This window comes from Hyalella azteca, unplaced genomic scaffold (assembly GCF_000764305.2).
Source record: "Hyalella azteca isolate HAZT.00-mixed unplaced genomic scaffold, Hazt_2.0.2 contig11760, whole genome shotgun sequence".
Taxonomy (NCBI): Eukaryota; Metazoa; Arthropoda; class Malacostraca; order Amphipoda; family Hyalellidae; genus Hyalella; species Hyalella azteca.
Window position 1 is genome coordinate 144,105 of NW_025941745.1, and position 12,971 is coordinate 157,075.

General features: G+C 38.3%; 1 protein-coding gene and 1 pseudogene across 1 annotated transcript; one reads left to right on the forward strand and one right to left on the reverse strand.

The window, feature by feature from the left end:
• Window positions 1-1,112: 1,112 nt before the first annotated feature.
• Window positions 1,113-2,129, reverse strand: LOC125178670 (annotated as a pseudogene).
• Window positions 2,130-2,877: 748 nt separating this feature from the next.
• LOC108673282 (transmembrane protein 41A) lies at window positions 2,878-10,227 on the forward strand. Its single transcript, XM_018161082.2, has 6 exons — window positions 2,878-2,887; window positions 3,096-3,130; window positions 4,594-4,746; window positions 8,140-8,301; window positions 8,975-9,113; window positions 9,524-10,227. Exons 1-6 carry the CDS (start codon window positions 2,878-2,880, stop codon window positions 9,715-9,717), a joined length of 693 nt encoding a protein of 230 aa, XP_018016571.1. The 3' UTR covers window positions 9,718-10,227.
• The last annotated feature ends 2,744 nt before the right edge of the window (window positions 10,228-12,971 follow it).

Here is a 12,971-nt window from a genome sequence, read left to right on the forward strand (position 1 = left end):
TCCCGATGCTTGTCTCGCCTGCACCTCGACCTGGTTGCTGCGTGTGCCCAGTCGCCTGCACCGCTGCTTGTGTCGCCTGTGCCCAGCTGAGTCGGTGTATGCAGTCGCCTGCACCGCTGCTTGTGTCGCCTGTGCCCAGCTGAGTCGGTGTATGCAGTCGTCTGCACCACTGCCAGTCTCGCATGTTTTGCACTACAGACGAAATAACTTCATACGCTAAATTTTTACGTTAGTTTTGAGCTATCGTTCGCCAAGTGTTGCTATCTAAGGCAACGGTTTCATTTCTAAACTTTGAAATTTGTACCAAACGCGAGGGCTTTCAAGGTAATACGCAAACACTTTTGTGTTAGGTAATGATATATAGTTCGTTTTTTAATTTCGACAAAATCTCTCCTGCCTAAAATAAAAAAAAAATCCTGTAAAGATTTGCAACTGTTGCCATACGTCACCAACCAGATCCCAGCAACCTCGCTTAATTCAAACTGTGTACCTAATTAATACCCCAATTATAGGAGCATTGGTTAAGACGAATAACATTACACATCTGCGAACATTTTTATATTATTGGAACGCGGTGGGACCCTGTGGTACGCGGCGACGGTACGACCTGCAAGTGCATGTACTCGGGCGCGTCAAGTTTGGCAACCCCAGTGCAGTAGTACCACTCATCTGCAACAATAATATAATCTGCCTAGTATATAATAGAGTAATATATATAATATTAACTAATATTTAATAATAATAATATAATCTGCCTGGTTACCTGGAGTTGAAGCTTGTCTAAATTTGGAGTTTATTTTTGTCTACTGTTTGTATGAATGTCAGTATATTAATAACTACTTGTCTATCCTTACTAGAATTATATGATCTGTCGATAATCTCCAATCGTCCTGAATTAATATTCGAAAAATATAAATTTAAATTTATTTACCTCGTATTTTTTGCTCCGATAAATCTCAGTTGTCCGAGCTGAATGATGTAATATTATCCAAGTTGTGTTTTTTTCAACTTGCTGTGTTTCATTCTAAATTATTAAAGCAATAATGAAGTGCTTCTATCAGTATCTTATCAAACTGAAATTTCATAGTGTCGCCCGTGTCGCAATACAACTTCTAAAATTTGTCTTCTAGTTCTTGAATAATTTCTTTGAATGCGATCCTGACGTCCAAGCCGACGCTCAACTCGGCGGGGACAACATTGAACTGCACACCACCTTGCAGCATGGTTAATTAAGTTCAGAGTCGTGACATCTCCAAGCTTCAGAGACGGGTTGATTTTCAACAAATTTCCTTGTGTTCGATAACTCTAGAAAGAGTTTATGACTTTTTGGATTTTTCTCCTGCAGTGTTTTTTTTTAAAAACTGATACCCATGTCCGGGTTTGCCGGCGCACCGTACGAAAAATCTCCAAACTGGGGCTCTAAACTCTGCGCTTTCTGTTGAAGAGACGAAACTCTTTTGATGGACTGCATAGCTTTCATTCAGAGCGGACCCAACGTTCAATTCTTTTAAATCTTCCATTTTGAAAAGCTCCTTTATTCCCAAAATGCTTCCTATTTCTTCATCAAGCGTATCAACTAGGTGCACTGTGCGTTTCAACGTCACATCTTCTCTTCTGAACGTTGAGACAGCCTCGATATACTGAACACCAACGCTCTTCAAGTCCTGCGTTCCGCGACCAAAGACGTCGCCGTTTTCTTCTTTATGTATATTGAAAGGATCGTATTTCCATTCATCAGCGAGTACAGTCACTACGTCAGTATGGGAACTGAGCGTGTAATGGAAGCCTCTTACTCGCAATCATGGCCACACAACTATTGCTTACATCTGAAGTGTGAGCCAAGTTTGGTAATTGTTACTACAGATCTGCTCGGATATCATGCAGAAGCCGATATGCAAGCGCATGTTATTGCATAATAATGCAACGACTGTTGCTACCTGCTATCCAACGCAGAGTAGCTCTGTTCTTCCTTGTAACATTGCAGTGTTTACTCCGACTCGGAGGTTAAAAAAAAAATTACGTGAATGTTTCTTACTCGCCGGTGAAAATATATTTTTGCAACAAATCTCAATGTTTCATTTAATAAAACTACGCTTATGAATTATTTTGAATAGCCGTTACTTGGACATTTTTTTAAAGTTCCTTAGAAATGATAGCCCCGCAATATGATTAGGCCACTGTAAACATAATAATAGAGGGGACATCGTTTATTAGGCCGTAAGTCTGTAGCCGTTTTTTTTACCTTCACAGAATATTCACAGCATATTGCGGTCTCGAACACGCAACTTACTGCTCCAATTTTGCTGTGCTTAACCGCCCGGCCTCCTGGCCAAATTTGACCAGAACTGTCGCACAGAGCTGGGCTTGAACCCGCAACTCTCAGCTCCAATCCTGATCCTCTGAGCTGTAACCACTGGACTTTGATTTTTGTTTCAGCTTTCAGCGTTTAGTAGGCCGTAGGCCTGTCGCCGATTCTTAACATCGCAGAACATTCACAGCATTTTGCGCTCTCGAACTCGCAACTCACTGCTACAATTCTGCTGTGCTTAACGCCCGGCCTCATTGCCGATTCTGACCAGAAATTGACGCTCAGAGCTGGGATCGAACCCACGCCTCTGTGCGTCAATCAAGGTACTCTAACCACTGGCACTGGGCCACCCTTCGCTGTGTGTTAATGAGGCATTAACTTTTCCATTGTGCAACTGACGATGGTTAGTAGACAACTGTCGTCTTAAATTAATTTTAAATTGTATTGATTATTTAACAATCACTAGTTCCAACCACGCGAGCAAAGAAGTGTGTGATTTCTATAAATACATAAAAAGATTTATAATATATGCAACGTGTAGTGATGTACAAGACAGTTCGCCAGTAGTTATGCACGAAAGTTCGTAGCAAATTATATAGAAACTCCCATACAATTGTCAGTTCATTTTCAACATTATAGATGAATAGCAAACAGTTTTTATCTTAAAGTTTTAACAAAAATAAGAATTATCCCTAAAATGAGTGTACTTTAATTATCAATGCCGGGTTTTCTTTCAGGGCTTACTGACGTAGACGGTAGAAATATCAAATATAATCAATCCCGAAAGTCACTAGAGGAGGTCAGTCAGCAGACTGTCAGCTGGTGCGTAGTTATAACTTCTGCTTATTTTTAAGCAAAAAAATTTTTTAGAATGATTTTACAGTAATTTTAAATATGATTCTACTTGTGCTCATCCTTCGCTGTGTGTTTATCATTTCATCTGTGTTGCTACTGTATTCATTCTCATTATGGTCGTTGGTATCATACCGGCCTCATCTCTTGAGGCTATCAAACAGTACCCAGAATATCTCCGCATTTGCTGAAGACGACTTAGAATTTCAGTTAGACCTTGATGTTGGATCAGAGCAAACGCATAAATCCACTCACGAATACTATCAGCCTGTAAGTGAAATTATATGTTTCAATTGTTTGTCTATTACTATTGCTGTTAATAAAGCCTGTTAGCTGTTATACCTAGCTAATCAGCTCAGACTCTCAGTTATAGTGAACTTGAACGGACCGAACCTGGCGTGTTTGTAAGGAACTAAGGATGTATTTTTAGTTAACCTATTTAACTTTTAAGCATTGAGGCACAAGCAAAAACTGAAAATTTTAATTTAATTGCATTCCTGCCTAAATTAAATAGTACCTATATTCATTGAATGAATAAGGACATACCTTCTTATTATAACACTTATCTTTAACATAACTTCACCAGTCTTGTTGCCTGTCTGCTACAAATCTTATAAGCAACATTTAACACACAGTACACACTTCTAAGTTCTACCCTTTAACACACTTCTCCAATTGATCTACCGTAGCTTAAGGCTAAGCTACCTACTTCTACCTCAGATCGTTTGGAATTTTGGAAAGGTAGAACTCGTAGAAGTGTGTTAGGCTAACTAAATGTTGCTATAAGATTTGTACTTTGTAGCAGACAGACAACAAGAACTGGAGAAGTTAAGTTAAAGAGAAGTGTTGTAAGAAGAAGGTATGTCTTAGACTTATACTTATAGTGAACTTGAAGTTGAATGGGCCAAACCTGGCATTGTTGTAAGTTTGTAAGCTGTAACTGTAAGGATGTATTTTCAATTAACCTATTTAACTTTTAAGCTTGAGGCATAAGCAAATAACTGGAAATTTTAATTTAATTGCAATCCTGTCTAAATTAAATATATTCATTGAATGAATAAGGACATACCTTCTTATGACAACACTTCTCAATTCTTATTAACTTAACTTCTCCTTTTCTTGTTTTCTGTCTGCTAAGCCTATGAAAGTTTGATATGTACAAAATCAGATACAGAGCATTGACTTGTATTAGTTGTGTACAGTGTACTTACTACTTAGTACAAATCATCTCCTAAGTCATAAGATAACAAATTAGTACTCATTTCTCATACCTAATGCTTGTTACCTAATTGATTTGAGAAATTTGCCTTGAATGTCTGAGATTAACTACTATGACAGTCTGTTTCTTAATTGCTGCTATGCTTAGAGTTAAATTAACTATAGGTATTATGCATGTTCTAATATTGTAATTAATAACCCCACATTTTTCTCAGGATCTCCACTTTCCAACAAGTGTTCCTGAACTACAAAATCTAGTTTCTGTCCTGAAGCTCTACCATGATGAACACTTCAGTTACCTCATCACCCTCTTCTCCATGGCTTATGTGTACAAACAAACATTTGCCATCCCAGGATCTGCCCTCATGGTAAATATTATAGTTTTATAGTTTTTATTATCAAGGTAAATATTTTAAAGTTTTTTGTATTAGATTGTGGTCTAAATTTTGAATGGGAAATATATCAATTCTTCAAGAAGCTTTTCACTACCTACTCATGTATGTATTTATTCAAAATTTTTAATGAAGAAATTTGTTGAAAAATGTATTCTTTTTTTTTTTTGTTCATTCATATTCGAAATTATCTTGTTTTTTCCTAATTTGTTATCAGTTTATACATGTTAAATTGATGGAATTCTGTCATTGGACACATGAGACACTACCTACTGTTCATAGGTTGATGCCCCCTTATCATGCAAAATCAAGATATCTCATAAAATCAATGATATTGATTACTGATAAGGTACCGTAAACTGGGGTAACTTTGACCACTTTTTTTTTCATAATGCCATTTTTTAACTAGATAAGTTAAACTTAAATTGAAACATGCAAAATACAGGTCTATACTCTAGCTTTACTCACCATAAATTGCTGGCTCCTGCCTCTCATAGTTTTGATGTAATTAAAAATAAATCGCTGGTCTTTTTTACCCCAGCTCTGGGGGTATCTTTCACCGGGTGGTCTTAGTAACCCCATTGGGTGTTCTTAGTCATCCCATCTTGGTTTAAGTTGCCCATAATGTTAATAATTTTGCAAGTATTTAACAAAACACTTTATTTATCTTCACTTACAGGGAATACAATATTAACTTTTGAGCAAAATACACACAAATTGAAAAAAAATTCAATTTTTTGAACATATTTCAAAGAAATAAACATAATAGCTAACTGTTCCTTTTGTAAATATATGCACTAACTTCCTTTTGTTAATAAGCATGATAACTTCCTTCCATAAATGTAATAACTTTTTTTCATAAACATAAAATATGTTCCTTTCGTAAATAAAGATCGAGTCACTGACCTAAGCTAATGCCTACAGACTTACATCAAGAGCAGCATTGAACACATACTGCTCTCTACTATTAAACTTACAAGGCACATCAATTATCTCACAAATGTCCTTCATCTCCACTGAGGCTGTGTCATCTTTAGCCACTGTAAATACAGTCTTGGATTCACTTGCATGGAGGAATGTGACAGACACCTCAGTCTCATCAAACTGATCAACAGTGGCTAAATATTTTCGATGTTTGTCACACCTGTTGTTGACATAGACTTTGGTAATCACAAAGCTACCCACTTTAAGTGCACTGCTTTTGGTTGTTGTTGAGGTAGAGGATCCTTCATCAGAGGCACTGATAGGAGCAGTTGCTTTTAGTTTCTTGGTAAGGTTGGGTTTTACTTTGTTAGATGTATTACCTACTGTAGGGGTCCCAGAACTAGGAGAGGAAATTTCTTTCTGCACCTTTGATGGTGTGCCTGCTGGTGTACCTGTATAGGGAATACAATATTAACTTTTTACTAATGAACACACGACTAGCAAAAAATTTTCATTTTTTGAACATATTTCAAAGAAATAAACATACCTAATGGCTAACTGTTCCTGTATTACCTGCTGTAGGGGTCCCAGAAGTAGGAGAGGGTATTTCTTTATGCACCTTTGATGGTGTGCCTGCTGGCGAAAGCATTGGTGTCAATACTCTGGCATTTCTGGAGCGGGTAGGCTTGACATCATATATTTCATCTGGGTCAGTATCCATGTCTGTGCTCTCTGACTCAGCATTATCTCCTTTTGCAAGCAAATCCAGTTTCCTCTTAACATTCTTTTGAACTGCGTATGCAAATAGATCTTTTGATGTTGAAGGGTGCATGTCTAAAGTGGATTGGCTAGATATTTCAGCTTCATCTTGGCTTATTGTTGACACAACACGAGTGCCAGCTTGAATTTTAATATCATTGGATACTCTCTTGCTGATCTCACTATGCCGCTTAATGAAGGACAGGGCCCAGTCTGGGCCTGGCAAATTCATAGAAAACATGGGAACAGTGCACCCTTCTGAATCAAGGTAGCTTTTGACTATGATGCGTAAGTCCATTGGTTGGAGAGGGAAGCCATAGTCACTGCACTGAAGTGTCCTCTTCACTATCAGGGCCTCCTCTACCTGTGAGAGAATAGTCTGTCGTCCAGGACTAAGCACAGTTTTTCCATGCACTCTGTTGAAAAGAGCACTTTTGCTGATGCCATACTGCTTTGCAGCTTTTGTCAAACTTTTTTCCTTTTCTTTGATCTTCTGCACTACTTGATCAACAAGATCTCCTTTGTAATTCTGGTAGGTACGAGCCCCCTTCGGACGTTTGTAGGACCTAGGCATCTTGAACTAAGGTTAATACTTATAAGTTTAAACTCTATATCTAACAATAATTAGAGTCTGTAGAGTCTGAAACATAAAGAAAATACATTAATAGGTGTATCAGACATAAAATATGTTATTTATGGTCATTTCAAATTAATTATCCACCCGGTCCATGTTACCCCATCATGGCTGCCATTAGGTGGTCAAAGTTACCCCATTGGGGGGCGGTGCCCCCCATTTGCAAACTATGACACTTTTCTCAAATTTGTCTTTTGCATATGTAACTAGAAGAGTTCTACTACAATGCATCAAAACCTGGAGTTATTTTGCCAAAAAATAAAAAAATTGGAGGGGTACTCTGACAGGCTTTAAAAAATAGCTTTTTTTCGTGGGTCACATTTGAATTTTTTTAACCTATTTGATATGCAAACTTTTCAAATCTTTCTATTGTGTTACGTAGCCTCAGTATTAGGTCTTTAATGCCCATTGACAAAATTTTTCTATGTCAAATGGTTTTTGAGTTTTGGGGGTTTTTGTTAAAAAAACCAAAAGTGGTCAAAGTTACCCCACCGGTCAAAGTTACCCCAGTTTACGGTAGGCATTTTCTAGGAAGATTTCTAAAGTTATACATTTTTATCCTCCTCAAATGCAGCAAGTTGCATATCAAAGCACTGATGATTAATCCAGTAACTACATATCTCATGTCAAAATTGCAAAATTGCCAATTCTATAGAATTGGCAGCCAGTTTTCCAAATCAGGAAAATCAGCATTTCTATACTATAGGAATCTTAAATTAGGTTAGTCAGCCAAGTTCTTTTCTTTTTAATATTTAAATATAACTGTCAATTTATTTTCTAACGCTAACCTTAAATTTTCTGAATTATATATGTTACAAAATAAAGCCTTCTCTATAGCCAAATAAAATTATTATTCCCATTTATAACCATTGTCTTGAAAAGTGATGATGGTTTGTGTATGTGTTCAAATCCCAGTTTGTGGATTGTTAGAATTATGTTGCTTAGTGTTGATGATAATATAAATATTTAGAAGAAGAAGTTGAAGCCTGGTACCTTTTACTATCAAAACCATTATTTTTTTTTGCCAGAATAACCATGGTTATTGTGTGCAGAACATTCTGGGTGGAGCTTTGCTGGGGGTATGGGTGGCCTTACCAGTGGTATGTATCCTCGCAGCTGTGGGGGCCTCCTGCTGTTATCTGCTCTCCAGCATCTCCCTGTCTCACCTCCTCATACACTGTGAAAAAGAGAGAGTAAACAAACTCCGAGACAGAGTAAGAATTTTTTTCCCACAATATACATGTTTCTGAGTTGTCCTTTCCTCTCATCAGTTATGCTCAGTCAAAACGTGTACAGGGGGAGTGAGAGGAGGGAGCATGTGTGCTTTACAAGTCATGGAATTTTGAAGGAAATTGAAGTATGTGATGGTGTAATGTAATGCTTACAAGATGGAAAACATGTAATTATGCTGGTGATCCTGAATATTGTTTTAAAAGTAGGTTGTGGGGCATTAGAAAATTGCAATGTATGTGGTTTTTTTAGAAGAAGCAATTGTGGCTGTGAGTGAATGAATATTGAATGTTAGTGTAATCCTAGCTACTGGCCATTGGTGCATTTCAATGAACTAGAATCAATTGTACTTTTACAATTGCATAATCTATGCTTCATTCAGCATGAGCATGAATGTGTACATCTTTGAAAGTGGGTTAGTGATTTGGAATCCATTTAATTTTAGGTAAAAATATGTGAACATTAGTCTTTATTGTGATAAGCTGCAACACCTCTGTTAGTGTTATGGAATTAACTTAGTAATCCAACTCCTGATGTCAATGGCATTTGCCTAATTTGATTTGATCATCTAAATAACTCAATGGTGATTCAACTTTATTCAACTTTAAAGTTCAATTTAACTTTATTAACTTTTTTTATACGGTACTCACTCTGAAGATTCGCGGCAACGACAGTTCACTCTTTCTGTTTCTGCTGTCACTGCGCATCTTTCCTGGGACCTCAAACTGGTTCCTGAACATGGCCTCACCCGTGGCTGATGTGCCGCTGCATCTATTCTTTTTTTCTGTATTATTAGGTCAGTAACCATTCACTGAGTTAATATTCAAATTCAATTCTGCTCTGATTTTCATCAAATGCTTTATCTTCCACTGTTAATGCTGCGTGTTACAATCTGTCATATTCCTATGTGAAGCTAATTACAGCATAGTCAGTTGTGCCAAAAAATATATATATGTCTTGCTCTACAACTTGTCTGACTTATTGCAAAGTTAACTAATTCTGAAATTTTGATCGTTTGAAGGTTCTGGTTTGTGTTCAAAATGTATATAAGTTCTTATATTATCAGTCTGCTTATATCGCAAGTTCACAAGGAATTTAAAAGCAAAGAAAACACCAAGTTTATGGTGAATTTGCTTGGTTTTTTCTTTGCTTTTATATTCCCTGTCCTCACTACGATAATGGTTGCTAATCCATGTCTGACGACAGGCTTGGCGCCCTACAACGCCGTGTGTGTGGTGGCGGGTGCTAGCGTATCTCAGCTGCGCTCCGTGTCAGACTTGTGGTCTGCTAACTCTGTAGCGACGCTCGTGGTGCTCGCTGTCATTGCCTACACTGCCAGCAGGCTCATGCAGCCCTACCGGTGCACCATTAGCGCTGCTTCAAAGAAGAAGAGGAGCTAACTCAGCCACGAGTCGTGTCAATCCATGTTATGGATCGGGCAGCTTATAAAAATGGTTAACTAATATCTTTATCATTACTTGCATAGCCCCTCTCAAATTTCAGATTCTCAATTCATTCACTAGAAAATTACTTAGTATGTTTCCTGAGTTTGCGTGGCTTATACAAGTTACTTGCAAGGGTTGCAAAAGAAATGTGATTGCCACCTCGTACCAGAATGCGTGCCGGCTTTTCATCAAAATGTTTCACCTGCAAGTAATACCTGCCACAATTTCGTTGTATCCGTTTTTTTAAGTTGGATGCTGCAAATTTTCACATGTCCTATTTTTCATTCATATGACAACAAGCTCTTCAACTAGGTATGATGTTAACCTCTCAGTTTTACTGGCGTCACTTTGCTTAGACGTCGCCATTGATCCATCATCACGTTTGGAATGTAATTAACCCATTCGTTGGTTGCGTCATGGTTGAACTAGTAAGAGGTTGACCCATGAGCAGCTCATTTTTGCGGATGTAGCTCGTTGTTCGCTTGTGACGTCACTGATCTGTGACGTCACGGGCATTAACTAATCACCGAAATGCGATCAAGCCAGTCGACCAATCCGTCATGGGAATGACGGGTTTGTTTACGTTTCTTGATCTACGTGACGTAACAAGAAAGCTGAACTGAAAGACGGAACTTCTCGTGGGTCAACCTTATATAGTTCAACCATGGGTTGCGTTCTGTCATGCAAGGTGGAAACATTGTGATGCCTTTCTCCTATTAACTCCTCCCTGATCACTCAGATCTTGAGCGCGTGAATTATTGGAGTAATGGAGATGAATATTCATGAAGTATAAATTTTGAAGACAATCTGCATAGTTATGCAAACATGCATACGCGCTCATCATGCTTTTGACACGTCTCTACTCTTCATTTTTGGGACAGTCACCGATTGTCGCTAATTTACCAGCGGAGAAAAACTACTTCCTTAAATATTTATTGTTATTTATTGAATAATAGATGATATCATTGAACTTATTTTTTTACACTAGTGCTGGTAATCCCCGAGGTAGCGTATTTGGGCTTTAGTTCCAGTTCGTGACGATAGATTGACTTTAACCTCTAAAGTGTATAGGTCGTTACCGTCGAGCTCGTTGTAATTTAGTAAATATATATTTTACAAAGAGAAAATTGGTAAGATTTTCTCTCAATTTAATCATTGCCAGATTATTTGGGGTTACTATTAATAGCAAAGAAGTTTCATATAACAACACTTATATTCAAGTAATTATTACGAATGTGAATTCAACAAATCTGAGGATCATTGGAAGGTTATCTTGAGCACCTGTCCAGAGTTTGAGTTAAAAGTATTGAGGCAAATCTACATTCATTTAGATCATATCCTGACATAAGCTATGCTCGATCTCATTTGGTTGCCACCGCAGCCGCAAAGAGTTTGTCATACATAATGGTTTAAAGAACTTGTGTTTCGAAACTTTCCACTGTAAAGTGAGATTCTGAATGTCCATGGTGCATGTAGCTCGATATTAGCCGCCGTGAAAGATCTAGTGTGATGCAGAGAGTTGGTTTCAATTTGGACTAATTCGGAAATTGCATACTACATCCTACATCCTGCCTGCCTTAAGCACATGTAAATTTTGTTAAAAATTAAGAGAATGTTCAGAAGGGGGCAAATAATAATATATAAGACATTAGTTGAATAACTAGCGCATCATATGGCATAAATTATTAATAGTCAAACACGAACACGGCTGTATTTGCCAATATCTAATCATGCCGAGTGGTTACAGTTTAGATTTTATAAGTGTCGTTTGCAAGGTAATGGAATCTGTTGTGAGGGATTGATTGATAGACCATTTGACTGCTAATAATCTCCTATCAGACTGTCAACATGGCTTTATTGCCGGGAGATCCTGCACCACTAACCTCTTGTCGACTCTGAACGAATGGACCCGCCTGCTGGACGAAAGGGAGCCAGTAGATGCAGTGTACCTCGATTTTGCCAAGGCATTTGACAGTGTTCCACATGAGCGGCTGTTGCATAAATTGAAGTCTTTGGGAATTGAGAGTAATGTACTCAAATGGATCAGAGATTTTCTAGTAGGCAGGCGACAACGTGTCAGTATTAATGCGTCCGTATCAGACTGGGCTTCAGTGCACAGCGGCGTGCCACAAGGAAGCGTTCTCGGGCCTATTCTATTCGTTGCGTTTATAAACGATCTGCCAGAAGCTGTGTCTAGCGTTTGCTCGATGTATGCTGACACAAAAATTTATAGTACTGTGAGGAATACGTTGCAAAAAGTACAGTTGCAAGGTGATCTTGACAGGCTGGGTGACTGTGCTGATAAGTGGCAGCTGCGTTTTAACGCTGACAAATGTAAAGTTATCCACCTTGGCAAGAATAATGAACAGCAAGATTACAGTATGAGAAGACACGGTTGCAACGACAGAGTGATGATGTCGAAATCGACAACGGAAAAGGATTTAGGAGTTAATATCGACAATGAGTTGAAATTTTCTAAGCATATTGAAGGTCAGTTAATGAAGCCAATAATCGACTTGGACTGATCAGACGCTCTTTCGAGTTCCTAGATGCCGAAACGATGAAGCAGTTGTTTGTTGCTGTCGTGTGCCCGAACCTAGAGTTTGGAAAGGTCGTATGGTCACCGAAATTTGAAAATGACAGAAATTTAGTAAAGAGTGTTCAAAGACGCGCAACAAGGAAAGTTCCGGGCTTGAAAGGCAAGTCCTATGAGGAAAGATTAAAGATTATGAAGCTTCCAAGCCTCAGTTATCGACGTCTACGTTGGGACCTCATTGAAGTATACTCATGGCTTATACTAGGTCCTTAAAGGATTACTAGAATTTGAAACAAGAACCAACACCAGGGGCCACGGCTATAAACTAAAAAACAGCGTTGGAACACATCCATGCGACAACATTTCTTCTCGCTTCGAGTCACCGACATGTGGAACAGCCTCCCTGATAGCATCGTTGACGCTCCGAGTATGAACATCTTCAAAAACAGACTAGGTAGACGAAGCTATGCAGGAGCATATGTTCAGTCTTAAAATGCCTAGCAAATTACGGACCAGGCAATAAGTCCAGCAGCTATCTCAATCAATCGTCAGAATGCCAAAATCGGGCAGGTGGCCGGGTGGGTGAGCGAACCATGATTGGAGCTGTTAGTTATGAATTCGATGCCTCAGGAAGATGTTCGAACTATTTCATGTCCTACATCTGAGACAACCT

Coding starts and splice junctions, on each gene's coding strand:
- LOC108673282 (XM_018161082.2), top strand. Junction 8,302..8,974: donor TAAACAAACTCCGAGACAGA/GTAAGAATTTTT, acceptor CTCACTCTGAAG/ATTCGCGGCAACGACAGTTC. Junction 9,114..9,523: donor CTTTTTTTCTGTATTATTAG/GTCAGTAACCAT, acceptor GTCTGACGACAG/GCTTGGCGCCCTACAACGCC.